Genomic DNA, 21,605 nt, shown 5'->3' with positions numbered 1-21,605 from the left:
TGTAAGTGTCAGGTTCGGACGTGCCAAAAATGATTTTTACGCAGACTTTTATTTTAGTTAGTTAGAAGTCAAGTGGCACGAAAAATCTCATACCGTTTCCAAGATATGAACTGGTACTTTGTAGTTAACAACATAACCATATAAAGTTAACCTACTTTTTTTGTCTGCTTTAAAATTTTGTTTGCCAATATTAGCATATGTGCAGTTATTTTGAATTAGTGACATTATGCTTGAACAAGTTAGACTTGTTCAAATGAAACTGTTTTTAATTTTAGTTAATATTGCATATATTTCACATTGCATTAATATAAATGGTTCTAATACATCTGTAACTTGTTTTCGTTAAAAAAACTGACAGTTTTGTTTCACTTATTTCAAACTAAAATAGGCTAGAAGGGACAAAGTATTCACATTTAGAACAGGCAGTAGATGTTATTTTGAAATACACTCCATGAATAAAATGTAAGTGCGAATTTATGTTGACGCCTCACATGGCATCCTTACGGGGTGGGAGGTCCTAATCCACTAAATTGGTATTGTTTACGGCAACAGGAACTTCATTTTCAGAAATCTCGAAAAAAAAACTACATTTTTTTTTTAAAAAACTTTTTTACTAATTTTGTGCTCCGCTCTTAGGCACTACACGGAAAAGAAGTGATACCCCGTGGAGGTCTTTTTAAGAAAAACTGGCTTGTATCCATGTTACACATGGGGAAAACCACGAAAACGTCCATGCAGCCAAGGCCGTTCTCCGGGATTTAACCCCAGACTGAAATGCCAGGCTTCAGCGGCTTTTACCACTCGTCCGCTAGTGGGTTAAAGGCCATATTGAAGACTTTTTCAATTTGAAGAGGATCATTCAGAAGGAATTTATTTATGACTAAATGGAGACAAATTTCCTATTCGTAAAGATGTGAGGGATGAAATTATGTAAGGGACAGAAAACGTTTAATCGAATAAGTGTTTCTGTTGCAAAGCCTTCTTATATAACAGTTTCTAGGAAAGAAAAGTACACTGCGCGCGCACACACACGAAAAAAAAAAAAAAAAAAAAAAAAAAAAAAAAAAAAAAAAAAAATTATATGTCCCGTTTTTACTGGGCCGATTGAGGAAATTCAACTTGCGTTTTTCATGTCTCGAAAGCTTGACTTAGGATATGTATTAGATTTGTATATATAGTATATGTTCTAATATAGGTAGGTATTTTGACACAAAATTGGACTTTTCCTGAAATGACATGCCAATATTTTTTTCATATTTCGATTCAACGACTCAATTTCTGCCAAACTGTCAAGTTTGGAAAAATCGCACGAGTAGTCTTTAAACAATAAGCTCTCAAAATTTTAGCTCCTCCATGTTAATTGAATTTGGTATATATTTATTAATATCTCTATTTTGACTAAACTTATTTGATTCTTTCTTTCACATTTCGAAATTTAGGTTCATTCCGAATCAACCTTGCCTACATTTTATGATTTGATGAAAAGTTTGAATTACTATATAAAAGTTTTCCCAATATAAAGTTCGTCTTAAAGTAGATGTACTTCTAAGCATACATGCAAAAAATTAGAGATTTTTTATGCAAAATTTGCTAAGATATACGGGAATTTACATTTTGGCGAGTTTTGAAATTTGGCGTATTTATTATAAGCGATAATAACGAAAACGTGATTTACGCACTTTGTTAAAATTATTTGAAAGTATGAACGATGACTATTTTCCAGCTCGTACACAAAGAAAAAAGGTAAAGGAAAATGGTTTGCTGGTTAAGAAGTTCGCCAAGCGAATTATTCTTGGAGCAAACCGAAAAAAATTGCCAAGATAAATTTTTAAATTTCTCCATAAATTTCTCACCAAAAGTTAGAAAATTTAATATCGAGGCATAATTTGAGTCGTAGAATCGAAATATGGAAAAAAATGGTATGTCATTTCAGAAAATGTCCGATTTTGTGTCAAAATACCTATATTAAAACAAATATAGATATATAAGTTTAATATATATCTGTAAAGATCGTGACTTGTAAAGATCATGACTTGTGAAGATCGTGACTTAAAGAGAACGTGAAATATAAATAATAGGACAAGAACTTGCATTTTACGGTGTGGCAACAAGAAGAGGATTCGAAAGATTTATATATATTTTGTTTTAGAGAGTTTAGGATTTTGAATATTTTAATAGTTGTAAGAGTTTTAACTGCAGTAGTTAAGAGTTTAAAATTTTGATAGTTTAGAGCTGCAGTATTTATTTATTTTTTTTGGTTCTGTTTTAAAATTTAAATAAAAGTATTTTGTTTATTCTGAAAAATTAGCTTTATTCTTCCTACAAGATTCAATATTCATTATATTGAAATAAGGAAAGGATCTTTACTGGCGCAGTCGACAGGATCGGGATTTACCCGCATATAATTACGAACCAAAATAACTCAGGTGAGAGCTCAATTTACCTTGTAAACGTAAAATAATTAATTAAGATTATGAAAAGTTAATTATTGTTTCCGTCATGGAATCTTAGTTTATTTACTTGTCAAAGTAATGAATACGCCAGTGTTCAAATGTAATTTCGTTTGACTCGCCAGAGTAAGTGAACAACACGTTAAGTATTGATTCCACTGATTGATTTTCGTGCCGAATAAAATTAAATTCATTGTGAATTATATTTAAATAGAAAAAGAAAAGAAAAAAAATTTTTTTTTTTTTTTTTTTTTTTGAAACTAAGAGTCTATTGGCTGAATAAAATCGAGACATGGCTTTTATGGGACGTGGGAAAAAAGAGGATTTGCTGGCTTTAGCTGCTGAATTAGAAATTCAAATAGATCCAAGTATGAAAATCGTGGCGATAAAAAATGAAATAATTCAAAGTGATACATATGATGAAGCATTTGTTAAAGAAGTGTTTTTAACGATTATTGAAGAGAGGAAAACAAAAGAAAAGGAACAGCGAAGAAAGGAGAAAGAAGAGATTGAGGAACAGCGAAGAAAGGAGAAAGAAGAGTTTGAGGAAAGGCGAAGGAAAGAAGAGATTGAGGAACAGCGAAGAAAGGAGAAAGAAGAGCTTGAAGAAAGGCGAAGGAAAGAAGAGCTTGAGGAAAGGCGAAGGAAAGAAGAGATTGAGAAACAACGAAGGAAAGAAGAGATTGAGGAACAACGAAGGGAAGAAGAATTAGAAGCACAGCAGAAAAGAGAGCAAATGGAGTTTGAATTGAGGAAACTCGAAATTGAATCTTGTGTTCGACTAACACAAACTCCACCAACAAATGAAAATGGACATCATAATTTTGATTTAATTAAGCTTATTTCCAAATTCAATTTAAGACACGATGATATTGTGATTTATTTATCCTTATTTGAAAGACAAGCTAAAAGGACAAAGATTGATCCTAAAGATTGGGTTTCATGTTTATTGACTTTAATGCCATCTGAAATCATTCAATTAATTGGTAGGGAATCTGAAGAAAATTTTGAAGATTATGAGTACATTAAGGCTATTTTATTGAAGAGATTTAAATTAAATCCTGAAAGCTTTAGAAAAAAATTTGTGATGCACCAAAAGAGCGCTGAAAAATCATGGAGAGATTTTTGCTACGAAATTACAAGTTATTTTGAAGAATGGATCAATGGTCTTGAAATCACAAATTTTGCCGCGTTAAAAGACTTGATTATTACTGACCAAATTAAGAAAAGAGTATCCTATGAAGTAAGAGACCATCTTCTTGACGACTGGGCGAAGTTTGTTTCTCCAACCAAATTAGCTGATAAACTTGACGAATATGACAGTGTTCGTAATATCTCAAAACGGTAAATGGTGGTAATCCATCAGCAGACAGAACTAATAAAAAATGGCAACCTCATTCTCCACTTCCAGAAAGAGCTTTCAGAAATAAATCGCTGTCCGCTGAAAACACGCCAAGAGTGTACCCATCCCGTAAGAGTGACGAACCACAAAAGCCTAGTTTCAAATTATAACTTGCTATAATTGTGGAAAAGAAGATCATACATCTAAGTTATGTACCAAAAATCGGATACCAAGAAGTGCTTCTGCAACAGCACAAAACAACTTAATACAAACACAAGCACCCCTTACAGAAAAAGAAAAACCAGAAGTGCTAACTGCCAAGATCTCTATTCCTGTCTCAAAATCAGTGGACGTGTCTAGAAACATAGATGAATTAAAACTTGTCAAAGTTAAATGTGGAGATATTATTTTAAATGGAATCGTAGACACGGGAGCACAAATCTCAGTAGTCCGTGAGAAATTGGTTGACAACATACCTTGCGAAGGAGAAAGTAAAATAGAGATATCTTCTGCTTTTGGTGAAAACGAAATTACTCCACTAAAGATTTTCCAGATGAAAATTGACGATGATTTTCACGGTCGAGTGTCCATTACGTGTGCTGTTTCAAAACGTTACCGATTTGCTATTGAGTTCTTCAGCTTATGAAACACTCTGTGGGAATATCGAACTGTTTAACTGTGATCGTTATTGGGATGCATCCCCCTTAGAGTACAAAGAGACAGATGATAAACCGTTACCAGTTGAAGAAAATACTACAAATTTGGCTGTTGTTAATCGGCTTTCCCAAGAAAACATAGAGTCTGGGAAAACAACGAATAGAGTAAGACTAGAATTCAAGACACATCAAGAACAAGACGAAACTCTGAAAAAATGCTTTGAATGGGCAAATAAAAATCAAAATTCATATACTTTCAATGATGGCATATTACTTCATTCCGAATATATCTGTGGTGAAAACATTAAGCAAGTTGTGTTACCTTTAGAAAAAAGAAGGGAAGTCCTAAGAATGGCACACGAAATCCCTCTTGCCGGCCACCTCGGTGAGAAAAAGACAATTCAAGGAATCAAGTACTCATTCTTTTGGCCTACTATTAAGCAAGATGTTAAAAAATTCTGTGAAAGTTGTAAAGAATGCCAATTGAGGAGAACAGTTACGTACAAAGATCGAATTCCAATTCAACCTATTGTTAGACCGGAAACACCCTTTGAAGTATGGAGCGTGGATTGTATCGGGCCATTAGAACCTCCATCCAGGAGGGGTCATCGGTTTGTGATATGTGCAGTTGACCTATGCACCAGATGGGCAGAAGCCACCCCCGTCAAAGACATAAGTGCGAAAACAACATGCAACGTTTTGATGAGGTTTTTTACTCAAACTGGAGTACCAAAAGTGATTTGTTCCGACCAGGGAACTAACTTCACAGCCAAACTCACCCGAGCCTTTGAGAACTTACTTGGTGTGTCTCCACGATTCTCCACTCCAGGACACCCCGAGAGTATGGGTGCCGTCGAGCGTTGGAATAGAACCTTAAAAGAGATGATGAACAAAAATATCCAAGAACATGGGAGAAACTGGGATTTGAATCTTCCCTATCTCCTGTTTGCCTACAGAGAAGTGCCACATAGCACCACTGGTTTGTCTCCCTTCCAGATGGTATATGGAAGAATACCACCAGGACCATTATCTTTGCTGAAAGAGATATGGACAGGTGAACGTAGCATTCCAGTTACAGCTTCCCGTTCAATTGAAAATTATCTAGAGGATCTTTTAGAAAAATTAAGAAAAGCTCATGACATTGCATCAGCAAATTCCAAAATATCTCAAGAAGAGTACACTTCAAGATACAATTTACGTTCTCAAAAGACTTTCAATGTTGGGGACAAAGTCCTCGTGTTAATGCCATCATCATCACATAAATTGCTCAACACGTGGCAAGGACCAGCTACCGTGATCAAACTTACCAGGCCACACTGTGCCAAAATCGAAATGGAAAACGGAAGTATTAGAGAACTCCATATAAATAAGTTAAGGCCATATATTGCTCGTGTAGATCACATTGGTATCATTTTTGACCAAGATGAAGAGTTTGGAGATATCCACTATGCACCAGCAGATCTTATGAATAAATCTGCTGATGATATCTGGACCCATTTACAAAATTTGAAAGGCGACTTAAAATATTACCAACGGGAAGGACTATTTAAAGTACTAAAATCTTATATAGATGTTTTCAGTAGCAAACCTGGTCAAGCCAATGTTGATGGTCATGACATCAAGGTTACAGAAGGATGTAATCAGAAAAGATTGAGGCCCTACTGTGTTCCTGTTTCACTTCAAGAGGAAGTCGATCGTCAAGTTAAAGAACTGTTAGAATGGGATCTTATAGAACCCAGTGACAGTAACTGGGCACATCCTATAGTATGTGTTGCAAAAAAGAATGGCGGCGTTAGACTGTGCATAGACTTCAGGCTTTCAAATAGCTTCACAATTCCGGACGCCTATCCGATGAAGATTGCTAAAGATTTACTATTCGAAATAGGGAAAGCCAAATTCATAACAGTTCTCGATTTAACCAAGGGATATTGGCAAATTCCTATGAAAGAAGAAGCTAAACCCTACACAGCATTTATCACTCATTCCGGCCATTACCAATGGAAAGTTCTCCCTTTCGGTTTGAAAAATGCTGGAAGTACCTTCCAAAAATCGATGGATAAGGTGCTTGCAAACCATAAGAACTACTGCCGTTCATATATTGATGATGTGGCAATATTTTCTGAAACTTGGGATGGCCACCTCTATCACATCCACCAAGTGTTTCAGACACTGAGAAACGCAGGTCTAACCGCAAATCTAGAAAAGTGTGATTTCGGAAAGAGTCACGTGAAGTTTCTAGGACATGTAATAGGTTCTGGCACTCACTCTCCAGATCCTGAGAAGGTAGAAGTCATCAGAAATCTGTCTAAGCCTACCACTAAAAAAGAAGTCAGGAGTCTTTTAGGGCTAGCAAGCTACTATAGGGATTATATCCCAAATTTTTCTGAGATTGTTTTACCTCTAACAAACCTTACAAAGAAGAGTGTTCCAAATAATATTCCATGGGACTCTGAAAAAGAAGCAGCTTTCAACAAACTTAAAGAAGAGTTGATTAAAATGCCATCTCTGCATACTCCGGACATCAGCAAGCCCTTTCAACTCTATACGGATGCATCTGCTTTCGCAATTGGAGCGTGTTTAGCTCAAAACGACGAACATGGCAAAGAAATGCCCATAGCAATTTTCAGCAAGAAATTAACGCCCTGTCAACAACGATGGTCAACCATCGAACGAGAAGCATTTTGTGTCATCGAAGCCTTGAAAAAATTTGACACATGGATTTTCGGTGCCAAAGTGCAGATTGAGTCTGATCACAATCCCCTCACCTACTTGACCCAAAGCGCCCCTCATGGTGCTAAACTGTCTCGTTGGGCCTTAGCGTTACAACGGTATAACATGACTGTGACATACCGCAAAGGAAGTTCACATGGGAATGCTGATGCTCTGTCAAGGTTAGCTGTTAACTCTTTCTCTCTCAATGAACTCTGAGCAACATTGTCTCTACGGTGAAGAATGTGCTTCTTGTGGGGGGACTTGTAAAGATCGTGACTTGTAAAGATCATGACTTGTGAAGATCGTGACTTAAAGAGAACGTGAAATATAAATAATAGGACAAGAACTTGCATTTTACGGTGTAGCAACAAGAAGAGGATTCGAAAGATTTATATATATTTTGTTTTAGAGAGTTTAGGATTTTGAATATTTTAATAGTTGTAAGAGTTTTAACTGCAGTAGTTAAGAGTTTAAAATTTTGATAGTTTAGAGCTGCAGTATTTATTTTTTTTGGTTCTGTTTTAAAATTTAAATAAAAGTATTTTGTTTATTCTGAAAAATTAGCTTTATTCTTCCTACAAGATTCAATATTCATTATATTGAAATAAGGAAAGGATCTTTACTATGTCCTAAGTCGCGCTTTCGAAACATGGAAGACGCAGTTTGAATTTTGTCAATCGGCCCAGTAGCACGGGAGATATAGATCTATCCCCGCCTTTTTTGTGCAGTGCCCCATTATTCTTACTCATTCGTTTTTCACAAGCTATGACTCTTGCATCTCTTTACCAAAATGAAGTTTTACTTCAAAGTTAATCATTTTAACAGAATCATAAGCATACCTGTCATGACGTGATGACCACGCATGCGCAGTTTAGCCGAACGGCCTGCAACGCCTCTCTCTCATGAGACTTATTAGAGAAGAGTAGTTAGTAGGTAGTAGCGAAGTAACGAAGAAAACGTGTTGTATGTCAGTACGAAGTATTACTGGTGTGTTACTCGTTTGTACTTATTATTTTTATTTGTGTGTTAATAAAGTGTTGTGCCGTTAAAATGGCTGTTTTATGCAACGCACACAATACGATACGTCTACGGTAGGAAGGATATACATATCCAGAAGCTACACGCCCAAGAAAAAGAAGGATTTGACAGTGGTGTCAGAACAGGAGGATATGTCATTCTGCAAAGTTCACGGATAAATGCGTAAATGAGTCTTCAGAAAGGTAAGAAATTTGTTGAATTTATTTTGTGGTAAAGTGGAATTCAAGGTTACAAAAATGGCTGAAGAGCTAACGAAATCTAAGAAAGAACGGAAAGTTATGCGTTCAGCCATTACTAAAGTAACAAATGCTATTGAATCATTAATTGCAGCCGGTAACCTTGAAGACCTTGAAGAATCACTGGAAAGTTTAAAAGTAAAAGCTATTTCTTTGAGAGCGTTAGACGAAAAAATTAAAACTTTGACTGATGTTAATGACATTGAAACCGAAATCGAAAGTGCCTTGGAATACGAAGAAAAAATTGCGAAATGGAGCTTTAGAGGTACAAAATTATTGAAAGAAAAAGGAAATAGCAATAGTTCGCTAGTTTCTAATGGTTCTTCTAATGATAGTAACAATTTATCTATTTCTGGTGTCGATAAAAGTTCTGATTATAATGTTAAATTGCCGAAGATTATGATTGATAAATTTTATGGGAATGCTGAAATGTGGCAGACATTTTACAATTCTTTTGATACGGGAATAAATCAAAACGTAAAACTATCTAAAGTAGATAAGTTTAATTACTTGCTTAGCCTGTTAGGCGGTGCAGCTTTAAAAACAATAGAAAGCTTTTCTTTATCTCCAGAAAACTACGACGAAGCTTTTAAAATTCTCAAAGAGAGGTATGGTCGAAAAGATCTCCTTATTAATTCTTACATGCATAAACTTTTAAATTTACGGCCTGTCCGAAGTTCTAATGACATTAATTCTTTGAGGGAATTATATGATACCTGCAACGTACAAGTAAGGTCACTAAATTCGATAGGGGTCAAGACCGAATCGTATGGAAAGTTACTATACCCTTTGTTAATGAAATGCATACCTCAGGATATAACGCTTGATTTTGCTCGTCAAAACGCAGATGAGGAAACTTTTAATGTCGATAACCTCATGAAATTTCTAAAACGGGAAATTGAAAGTCGCGAACGAACTTCATTAAATCTATTTTATTCTAAGAGTCACGCTAATTCTCTTGGAAGGCATTCACAACCAAATGAAAAGCGAAACAACTTCCACACTCGGAATTCATTCAACGCCAACAAATTTGGCGCCAGCTATTCCCCTAATGTAAGCAAAATTGCAGTTGTTCGAACTTTCCCTTGCTTATTTTGCGAAAGCGAAAATCATGCTTCGGAAAAATGCGTTATGTCTCCGGAAGAAAGGAAAAAGAGTTTAAGGGCTTCTAATCGGTGCTTTCTTTGTTTCGAAAGGAACTGTAGAATAAAAAATTGCCCTTCTCAATCAAAATGTTCAAAATGTAATTCTAAGTATCATAATATATTGTTGCATGAAGATAAGGAAGGGGTTGCTAAAGAAGAAATTAAGAATAATTCTAACGCCGTAACTGCAAAGATTTCTTCTAAATATTTTACTGCGAATCAAGAGGTTAAAGAATTAATAGATGTTTTGCCAACCGTTAAACTTATATGTGATGGTAAATTAATTAATGCAATAGCAGATACAGGCACGCAATTGACCATTGTCAAGACCGACATTGTACCAGAAAAATACCGTACGCCACATGGAAGTGTTATCCTCACGTCAGCTTTCGGGCAAGCTTTAAAAGCTCCTCTCATTAACCTACCTTTAGTAATATATTCTGAAAATGATAAATTTATGTCACCTATTTTTATAACATGTGCAATGGTGGATAAGTTATGTAATGATTTACTCTTGTCGTTAAGTGCTTTTAATGAGTTAAGGGGAGATGATAAAAGAAAGTTTAATTTTGAATGTAAAAATGTAAACTTTGCTACTGATAGTTTCGGTGAAATGGCTTTTCATGAAACTGAAAATTTTGACGAAATACTTAACCATGATAGGGAAAACCTAATTAATGAAAAATGTAATGAAACTGTTAAGAAGATAATAGAATGTTGTGCTCTTGTATATGAAGATACAGGTAAGGATGATTCCAAAGGTAGCACGGGACACGATCAATGTGTTTCGGATTCAGAACTGTTTCGAGTGCAACAAATGAATGACCCATCTTTAAAAACATGCTGGCAAAATGTTAAGAACGGAAGTAATAACTTTATTGTTATTGACAACTTTTTGTATCATAAAGATAAAGTTCTAGGAGAAAGAGTTTACCAGTTAGTCGTTCCTAAAGAAAGAAGAAAACAAATTTTGGACTTAGCTCATTCTAGCTTGTGGGGAAGTCACCTGCGAACCAAGAAGACAGCTGAACGTTTGAGATATTCTTTCTATTGACCTGAAATCAAGAAAGATGTAAATGAATACTGCAGTGCTTGTACTTCTTGTCAACTTCAAGCGAAAAAGCGTCCCTTTGATGAAGTTCCGATTACGCCAGTAACACGTCCTAAAGAACCATTCCAGGTAATTAATGTGGATATCCTAGGACCTGTAGAGCCAAGCTGTAGAGGTTACAAATATGTTTTGTGTGCTGTTGATCAATGTACAAGGTGGCCCGAAGCGGTGCCATTGAAGAATTTGAATGCCAAAGCAACATGCGCTGCATTGTTGCAAATCTTTTCACGCACAGGAATTCCTCAAATTGTTGCTTCAGATCAAGGAACTAATTTTACTGCTTCGTTGACCCAAGAGTTTTTGAAAAGGATCGGATCGTCCCCAAGGTTCTCGACTCCTTATCATCCAAGTTCAAATGGCCTGGTAGAAAGATTTAATGCTGTTTTAAAGGGAATGATACATCATACCGTTAGAGAACATTCGAAAGATTGGGAGAAACATCTACCGTATTTACTTTGGGCTTACCGTGAAGTTCCTAATGCTACGACTGGTGTTAGTCCGTTCCAAATGCTTTATGGAAGACGTCCTAATGGCCCGTTGTCTATTTTGAAATCGTCATGGACTAATGAAACTCTTGTTCCTCATGGACAGTTAAGTTCAGTTACCGATTATCTGAATGATTTGAAGACGAAATTGGAAAAAGCTGCTGAATACGCAGGACTTACAGATGTTGGAAAGCAACAAGCTTATGCATTCTACCGTAACCGAAAGACTCGTCATAAAGAATTCAAGGAAGGGGACAGGGTTATAGTTTTAATCCCTGATAGTCAAAACAAAGTTTATGCCAGATGGACGGGACCTGCTACGATCATCAAAAAGCATACTGATTATAGTTACATAGTACAAATGCCTGACAATTCATCGAAGCACGTTCACGCAAACAAGATACGAGAGTTCAATACCGCTGTGAATAATGTCGGTGTGATATATGATACAGATATTGATTTCGGCGAAGTTGAAAACGTTCCAAGAATTGTTCCACGGAAAGCAAAAGAACACTATTCTAATGAGGAATGTGATTTTACACACCTTGAACCGCATAAGAAGAAAGAACTTATGGAAATTTTAAGAAGGCATAAGAACCTCAGAACTGGTATTCCGAAAATCGCCAATGTGGGAGAACACAGCATCAAACTGAAACCTGGAAGTATGCCAAGGAAGCAGAAACCGTATCGAATACCTGAAGTTCTAAGAAATGAAGCTGATCGTCAAATAGATAAGCTGTTACAGCTAAAGCTAATCGTTGAATCAGAAAGTGAATATGTGCATCCAGTAATTTATGCGTTAACAAAATGGAACGGTAACATTATGTGCAGACTAAAAGACCATGCTGAGTTTATTGATGACGTGACTTAAAATGACATGATTATATTTTCTAGTGAGTGAACCATGACTGATGTTATGAACTATGAACTATAAGACATTTTGACTGTTTAGTTTGATTTTTTTTTTAGCTAAAATGCTAATTTTTTTTTCTAACGTAGGTAATGTGTTTATAGATTTAGCCAGGGTTTGCTAAAGTATTATGTTTAATTTTAAATGATTGATTTGTATTGTCTCGTTTATTTGATAACTGCTTATATGATTATGATTATGTGAAGGATTTAAGTTTGAAATGCTAATTGAATGTTACATCCTTTTAAATGAATAGGATTACTGAATTTATGTTGAAGTAATTTTAATTTAAAATGGAAAGAATTGGTTAATTAAGTTCGAAAATTTCATGGATGTTATTTTATTTTGTTTCAAGAAATGTTTATATTTGTGGATTTGACAAGTCATTGAAAGACGCAATCAAATCTTTTCGAGGGGAGGTGTCATGACGTGATGACCACGCATGCGCAGTTTAGCCGAACGGCCTGCAACGCCTCTCTCTCATGAGACTTACTAGAGAAAAGTAGTTAGTAGGTAGTAGCGAAGTAACGAAGAAAACGTGTTGTATGTCAGTACGAAGTATTACTGGTGTGTTACTCGTTTGTACTTATTATTTTTATTTGTGTGTTAATAAAGTGTTGTGCCGTTAAAATGGCTGTTTTATGCAGCGCACACAATACGATACGTCTACGGTAGGAAGGATATACATATCCAGAAGCTACACGCCCAAGAAAAAGCAGGATATGACAATACCTTAAACCGAGACTTAAATGCTCTTCTAAAAATGAGTTTTACAAGAGAATCATGAGTTGCCAAGCGTTGTGTTAATTTACAAGTGCTGGCATCCCTTCTGAAATACGTTAGACAGGTTCTTAGAAAATACCGTGTTGCGTGAGGCGAAGTTATGTGAAATTCAAAACCAATACAGAAGAGAGCACTCTCAAAGCTTAAAAGAAAAAGAAAATGTTTTTCACTATTGCGTCATTTAAATTTAGACTTTTTGGTATAAGTTTAGACTTTTTGAGACGTCAGGTACCTTTTCTCATTTTAATAAACAATAAAATATTTGTATTTTTATCTCCAAAGAAATAAATTTTCTTTTCAAAATTGTGATCAGATTGAAATATAATTTCACGATATTACTATGCTAATCAGTAACGCATACCCAAAAAGGTTTTAGAGAAAGCTTATTCCAAAGTTATAATTATACAATTTATGAAATCTACCAACTGTACACTTGAAGCGCAAGATACAAACAGTGTAAACGATAGTGGCAACTCAATTAAAAAAATCGATGGGAGAGAATGTGGGTATTCCCGCATTCTCTCATATTTTTTTTTATTTTGTAGGTATAAGTAGGTTGGTCTTTATTGTTACACATGATGGCATGGTACGTAACTTAATTTTGTAAGAGTCTAGAATAAAAGATGTTTATCAACGCTATGTATGCATAAAGTATTGTTACGGTTTTTGTATTTAGTTTGCTACTTTTAGTAGAATTGCAGTTAAATTGTTTCATTTCCCAGTGCAATGCTGCGCGCGACGAATTTTAAGAGAAAGCTACGCCGAAAAAGTAAAAATACAGGAGCACGCGCATTTAATATTTATTAAATAGGTATCTCGTAATTAAACTCTTTTGCTTACCGGAAAAATCGAGAAAATACAAGAATATTCTCATGCATGATTAAAAAGCTTATAAAAGCCCTAGGAAAACATCCCAGTACTAGAAGTGAGTTTACGCATATTCATTCAAGTGCTAGAATGAAACCGTGTTGCCGTGCTGTACGAGGGTTTTTCACAATTTTCTTGTCGTGTAAGAGCAAAACCGTGTCATTGAGAAGAATACCTATATTGTATTTTTGAATATAAGAAGTAAATGCACTGTTTCGTTTTCTTTTTTTACTTTCAGTTTTGCACAAACTCCCTTCTAAACCTCATTAGACGCTCTGTGCTTATATGAAACATAATTCCTTTTTCCTTAAATTCCCCTTTATCAGTGTGGTTTCTGCAACTATAAGCTTGACCAAATGTAAACATAGTAATCGGAATTCGATAATGAAAATTTAAGCATCAACAAGGAAACGAAAAGTAAATTGGAAGCATTATCAAAATAACAAAAATTTAAATAATCAGAGTAACCAACAATGAATCCAAAGAATAAATTGCCGCTAAAAAAAAGGAATTAACTTTAATAATCCACACGCGCCGAAAACGTAACAACGGATATCGAAATATTAACAAAAAAATAAGAACTTAAATAACTAAGCGCTAATTTAAAAGAAACAAAGATTTAAACATTAGAAAATCAACAACAAAGTTTTCTAATTTTCACCAAACTTAATGTATATAAAAGAAAAGAATAATCTCTACGTAGACTAAAAGGAAGAGTCTCTCTCTCTCTCTGTTTGTGTGTGCGTGTCTTTCGTTCGTGCTTACGAATTAGCTAATAGACCGAGGGCTATGAAATTTGGTACAAAGGTGCATCTAGACCAGTGCACGTCGAAGCGAGTTTTTCAAAATTTGAAAGAGTTTTTTTTTTTATTTTATGCTTTTTGATGAAATCGCATCAAATCGATGGCACGCAGCAACAATGGCATATATCACTGTTGCTGCTGATATCAGCACTTTTGCCACTAAGAAAAATGAGGGCGATAATTCTGTACAGTTTTAAAATTTAATGTTTCTCTTGGATACTGGACGTTTGTCGAGAGGTACTTGGATACGACGTCTGTGGAGTTTGCCGAGAAGACGTTTGTCGAAATTGGATTGGATTGGATTATTTAATTATGGCAAAGCACACGAGGGCTATGTGCCTAAAGGAAGGGATGCCTTCGTGGAGGACTCTCTAAGGGAAACTGGCTGGTATACACGTTACACATGGGGAAAACCACGAAAACGCCCATGCAGCCAGCCCGTTCGCGGGATTCGAACCTCGGACCGAACTACCAGTGTTCAGCGTCTTTACCACTCGGCCGCTTGTGGGCTCGTTCGTCGAGAGGACGTTTGTTTTTCGGTACATTTAAAAGCCAGAGGGAGGCTCGCCGCATAGTGGCTAGTTTAATATAAAAGACAGAAATTGATTTCGGTGCTTTTACAAGCACACGTAACACTGAAAAGTGCCCGAAATTCTTTGCTACTCTATACTACTGGGTTTGTTGGAAAGTAATTTCGTTTTTTTTTTTTTAATGAAAGTAAAAGAAGATTATATTATAGTGAATAAATATTTCATTGAATTATATATTGTTCACTCTGGTAAAATACCTTTTGCCATTTTTCTGGCAGTAGCATGATTCTGCGCTTATAATTTTTTTTCTTTGCTGTAAAAAAACTCATCTAGGTGATTTTTGACCTCCTCATTTGGAGTAAAGGTTTTACCGTCTAAACAATATTGTAGGGAGTGGAACAAATAAGAATCAGAAGGTGCCAGATCTGAGAAATATGGTGGGTGTAGCAGTATCTGAGAAATATGGTGGGGGTGGCAATATATCTCAACTAAGCAGTAAAAGCTTTTGGTTACTTTTTACGCAACCAAGTTTGGTTACGAGTTACCAAACTTGGATGAGATCTCGCATTATCTTGGTGAACACTACATCTTTTTTATTGATCAATTCTAGCCACTTCTGTTCAAATTATTCATTCAGTTTGTCCAGCTGATGACAGTACACTTCAAAATTGATAGTTGTGTTGTCCGGTAGAAGCTAAAAAAACGATCCCTTTGAAATCCCACCAAACGGGTAGCATCATCATTTCTGATGAATATCGGCTTTCGAAGTGCTTTGAACCTGTTCATCGTTTTTACAGTGCATTCAGCATTGTTGTAGACAACCCATTTCTCACCCCGAGTGACTTTTCACTTCAAAAATGGTTCATTTTATTGGAGTTTGAGAAGCAAATCATACACATCAATGCGATGGCACAAATTTCTTTCCGTAAGAACGTGAGGAATCCTTTTGTCGAGGTTTGAGATAAAACCTAGACGTTTCAAATGATCATGCACGGTTGAATTCGATAAACTTAATTTCTCAGCGGCCTCACGAGTTGCTATTCGCCGCTTTGCATCAATTAATGCCTTTACTGTGTCTTCACCAGCTTCAACTGGCTTTCCAGAAAGTGGTGCATCTTTAAGATCAAAATTATCGGGTCGAAAATTTGCAAACCAGTTTTGGCATTGTCGTTCTGTCAATACACCTTGAGCCTTTTTTTCTTGCTTGAACAGCATTTTTAACTTTTCCATAGTAAGAAAGGAAAATATGTCGAAAATGCTGCTTTTAACTTTCCATATTTGAAAGAGCACTAACTAGAATCTACTGCGTAGAATCAACTGAACGTTTTCGCAGGCAAGCCTTGTTATATCAGCTGTCAAAATATACAATGATTATACTGCTTAAGTGAGAAGTTTATGTGAGAAAATACACTTAAGCCCTCTTTGAAAAAAAATTACTTTCCAAACAGCCCAATACTTTCCTACGCTTTTGTTGCTGTTTGAGCTGAGAAATTTCTGAAAATGTTTTAGTATCAAAATGTATTTAGAAAGTTGAATCAGGATGCTTTTAAAGAGTTCCTAAAGTAAGTGATAACTCTAGCGGCCACTATCAAAAAGGTTACATTGCCATTGTATAAATTGCTATCAGTACGAACAAGAGTAGAGTGCCTTGAAAATATACTTTTCCTCTTTCGAGAAATAAGTTTTAAATCTTATCTTAAAGAGCGAAGATATCCAAATGTCGGATTTCTACATTACACGCCTAATAGGTGGTGTTAGTAGTATTTAATTCTTCTTCAAAAGCGAATGGACCAATAACAAGTCTGTAGCTAAGATAAGAGAGAAGTAAAAGCAAAAAAAAAAAAAAAAAAAAAAAAAAAAAAAAACACTTTATCTCGCTGTTTTGTAAGCTATTTTTGACGATTTTAAGTTTTATTTCACGGTTTAATTTTTCAAATTATAGCAACATGTTGCTTGAGAATATAAAAAGTGAACTCTTTAAAAAATATATTTTTGATAATTTACTTAAAAATTAGTTAATATTCATAAATATTATTAATAAAGGGTACATAATAGACATGTGTATTATTTATTTAGTAGTTAGGAAACGCAAAAAGCATCAACATTCTTTTTTCTGTTGCCATTCTACACTGCAGAAATTCAACGAGTTAAGTAAAAATTGAGTGTTATGTCATGTAGTCAGAAATTTTGTTTCTGTAAGTGTATAATAATTCCTTTGAATAATTATTTAACCAAACCAAAAGTAGAAAAATATTAAATAGAGTTAATGATGGAGTTAGCGTAGAACAAAATTTGTTTTTAACATCATTGTTTTAACATTCGTTGGTTTAAGGCTTTTAAATAATCCTTGTTTACTGACAAAATAAAAATTTATGCGGCTTATAAAGTAAAAAGCATTTTAACTAAATACATTTTAACTAATACGATAAATTAAGATAGTTTCTATGGAATAAGATATAAATACATACCTTGTATATAACTTAATTTAGTCTGCCTTCTTTTTCTAAAGAAAAGAAAGTTCACATTTAATAAACAAGTATTAAGCATTTCCTTGTTAAAAAAATAAGCTCCTTTGAGAAATTTATCAATAATAGATAGAAAAATTACTTAATATCAGCAGATTTCATGCGACTGAACTTTAAAAAAAAATAGAAAGATCAAAGACAGACAGGAAGAAAAAATTAAGAGTAGAAAGAAGCTACTTTTGGCTGACCACAATGACAAAATGTATTGCCTGGAGTACCGAGTAGTACGTAGTATTAATCCAAGTTCTCATTTTATCTTTCTTTCGTGGGAGTGGAATAGTACTTAACTGATATCCGCAGCGTCTTACAGATTTCCAAACGGAGAAAGACTGGGGTTGTTTATAAAAGTAAGTATACATACGTCTAAGCAAAGAATCTAGATTGATCTGAGCTGTATATGAATGGATCGTTAACTTGCCGAAAACTTGCTTTGGTACAGACGGTACCATGGTTTACAATACTTCATTAATAGAGCGACCTCTTATTAAAATGCCTGTAATAAATGCTACATGTAAGAGGCTATTGGCACAGATAGCATTCAAAACACGACATCATGTTGACAAGTTGTGTAGCACTCCTAAATGGCAAAGGAATCTGCCCCATGGCCGCATCCCCTCAAACCTTTCAAAAGAAGACCATTGTTGTTGAGACAGAAACGAGATTTGAATAGTGAACATAATACCATTTAATTTTCTACCCCCACGCAGCTTTGGTGGACACTGTTCTAAGTGATGACGACAATGGCTCGTTGTCAGGCATCTCCTCTGTGATTAATGCAGTTCTTAAGAATTTAATGCCATTGATATAAATTAAACACACATTTAAACCATGATGTATTTAATTAAAATATTAAATATTTTTATAGAATTAAATTACATATTTTTTCACTTTTTAAATATACACCTGGTTCGTATCGATGTTACATATGCGGAAAATCACAGAAACATCTATGCAGCCAGCCCGTTCGCCGCAACTCGAGCTCACGACCAAACTACCAATATTCATCGGCATTTACCGTTCGGCCACTCGTTCGTAGCTAATATAGGATGTTGGAAGTGAAATTTGTTTATTCCATTAGCGATAAAAAATCGGTCGTGGACACTTAGCCGACAACCACTTAGCCGACGAGACACTTAACCAAAACCAGTTAGCCGACACGGACACTTAGCCGACAGGACATTTAGCCGACAGGGACAGTTGTCACGGACCCATATAAAGTAACATTCGTCGGCGAAGCATAATTTAATAATATAAGTAAAATTAGTTTCTATTCATTAATTAAATCGGTTTAATATTTATGAAATTTTTATTTTCTTAGGTTAATAATATTTTTGTGCTTTCTAACGTAATGGAAGTTTTTCTAACAAATGCATCTTATCTAATAAGAATTTTAAGTTTATTTATACATGCATTGAAATTTTTATTTTCACTTTGGAACAGCCCAGATGGTAGATCAAAAGAGAAATCATACAATTTGTTAGTTACGTTGGAAATTTTCGTATTGACTCTTGTAGCGATACTTTTTTAATTACTCAACATTCTGGGACCATTCGTAGTCTTGTGAAGAAGTTTTCTCAGATAACGCCATTAATAGAAAAGTATTAGTAATTAAGTCAAACGATACACAATAATAGTAATTCAAATTAGTTTAAACATTTAAAATGAAATTGCTAGAAAATTCAATTAGCAGTTAGCCGAATGAACATACAGTTAGCAATTAAAGCCAAACAAAGGAATAGTTTTTCTTACTGTTAACATTAAAAATAAAGTTCACGTTTTCACCTACTTCTGTGAAATGTTAAGAATTTTAGCAACAATCTTCAAAAATTACTCAAAAAAAAAAAAAAAAAAAAAAAAAAAAAAAAGGAATCTCTGACTAACCTTATTATGCAGTATGAAATTCCAGAAAAAATAAGAATCGTTGCTCCAACTGCAAAAATCGTTGCTCCAACAACAGAATATAAAATTTCTTTATCAGTAGGTTGATCTTCTGATCTGGTACCTAAATAGCAGAGTAATGCATCATTGTAACACTGTCAAAATATATAAACTAAATAATAATATGAGATATATAGAGAAATATTTATCGTTTCCATTTATTAACTTGCCTTTTTCTTTTAAAATCATGAAGTAAATATTTATTGAATTAAAATGGCAAAGTTAAACTTCACCATATATTATCAGACGATAATTGCAATCTTTTTCCGTTTAATTTTCTGCAGGAAGCTTTTAGAGTATGTTTATTCATTAAAAAGTGTTTAAAGACTGTCATTCTATTTCATTTTTTGTTTATTGAAATAACTCACTTAACAGATAATTTATGTCTAGAAAAGATTTTTCTATAGTCAAAAGAGAAGCGTGAAAGTATATTTCCCATTGGAAATGTCATGTTGGCGCATATATATTTTTAGAGGAATGTATTTAGAGCGTAATGTCCTGTTCCAATAATAATAATAATTCACTGCAAAATTTTTACAGAATTTAAAGCACCTTTTAAATGCATTTATTAGGTGACGAATCGTACAGCAGTCTAAATTTCAAATAAAAGAAGTTGATTGAACTACTTCTGATTATTTGTGTGGTGAACTACATTTAGATTATGAAAAAAAATGCTTTTGTGGAAAACTTTATATAAGAGAAGCTAGTTTGCAATTAGAGTTAAAGGACTATCCAGTGTCAACAACAAAGTAAGTATACACTTTGCCAGAGACAAACGCAACTTTTCCTTAGAAGTTTACCTTCGTAATATCAGCATTTCAAACGTTCATCATTTTATTCGGGGACTTAAAGTGTTGCTTTTCGAGTAAAATTGCGGGACGCTCAGACAACTAGAAGGAAGGTAAAGAATTACCAAAAAGGGGCTGTGGCATAGGATTGACAGGCCCTAAGTTGTCAAAATTACTGTTATTACTTTATAAGAATTTTGACAATATAGTATTAATAATCATAAATAATTAATATTGTGTTAATAATAATAAATAATTAAAAAAATAATTATTGATCAATTTTTCTCTCTCTTGATTACGTATTGTTGATAATTATAAGGCTTATCTGTGCTACGAAAACAGCTTTTTGTGTGCCGATATCGAAACCTATGCACGACGATAATATACTTATGATGGATAACTCTGCACTAAGTGACCCAAATGTACATTAATCCTTTTAACCATTATTAAAGTAATCCGTATAATGCGTCAATCATATACTGGGTTGATTAGAATTATACCGGGGTCGATTATTTCTTTAAAATAGATACTTCAAGACCATTGCCATTCCTTTCCATTTGCAATTGTAATGCGTGTTATTATCACCGCACTGAACTTATTTTCTCCACCTTATCTGAGACTGTAGTTCAAGGTCTGACTTCATTTGCACGCTTTCTTGAAGAGAAACACGCTAAACAGAAATGGAGTGGGGGTAAAATTAGGCGACTAGAAACAATCTGCTGCAGCTGAATCATTTTATCATTAAAAAAAAAAAAAAAAAAAAAAAAAAAAAAAAAAAGGTTACGAAGCAATTTGGGTGCAGAAAATTAATTTTAAGGCAGAAAATGACCTTGAAGTTCCTATTTTAAAGTAACCAGTGCAGGATTTATGTATAAGCTACACAAACTATAGCTCAGGCTCCCACATTTTTGGGGGCCCCGCAGAAAATTAAAAATATAGTATAAATATAGTATTAAAATGTACTATAACAGACTTATAAAGAGCCCCATATTTGAAATAGCTCAGGGCCTCATCAAGTCTAAATCCCGCCCTGAAAGTAACAGACTACAGCAGGGTAAATCCTATGTATGTAATCCTACTGAAACATTTTTTTGCCTGTGTGAGCGGTAACGTATGTCTCTTGTTGTCTAGTTGAAGTCGTCATTAAACTCAAAGATAATTTCAAACTGACAAAAGAAATATGTTTCATGGATCAGAAAACAGAGTAAAAACTAGCAACAAAGTTTCACTGTAAAGTGTGAAAATACCAAAGAAGACATTTAAAATGTTGAGTCATTGCTTTTCTT

General features: G+C 34.5%; 1 protein-coding gene across 4 annotated transcripts in view; it reads right to left on the bottom strand.

The window, feature by feature from the left end:
* LOC118203715 (uncharacterized) overlaps window positions 1–21,605 on the bottom strand; it is a 234,507-nt gene that overhangs the window by 19,868 nt on the left and 193,034 nt on the right. For all 4 annotated transcript variants that reach the window (XM_085821500.1, XM_085821502.1, XM_085821505.1 and 1 more), the window contains 2 exons: window positions 19,475–19,595; window positions 17,537–17,571 (listed from right to left, as the gene is read on the bottom strand). In XM_085821500.1, coding sequence (XP_085677626.1) covers window positions 17,537–17,571; window positions 19,475–19,595 — 156 coding nt within the window. The remainder of the gene's footprint in view (window positions 1–17,536; window positions 17,572–19,474; window positions 19,596–21,605) is intronic.

The sequence above is a fragment of the Stegodyphus dumicola genome, chromosome 1 (assembly GCF_044657685.1).
Source record: "Stegodyphus dumicola isolate Sdum_Otavi_A_Nest chromosome 1, ASM4465768v1".
NCBI lineage: Eukaryota > Metazoa > Arthropoda > Arachnida > Araneae > Eresidae > Stegodyphus > Stegodyphus dumicola.
Note: the sequence above shows the minus strand (reverse complement) of the source record. Positions and strands in the feature narration are given on the sequence as shown.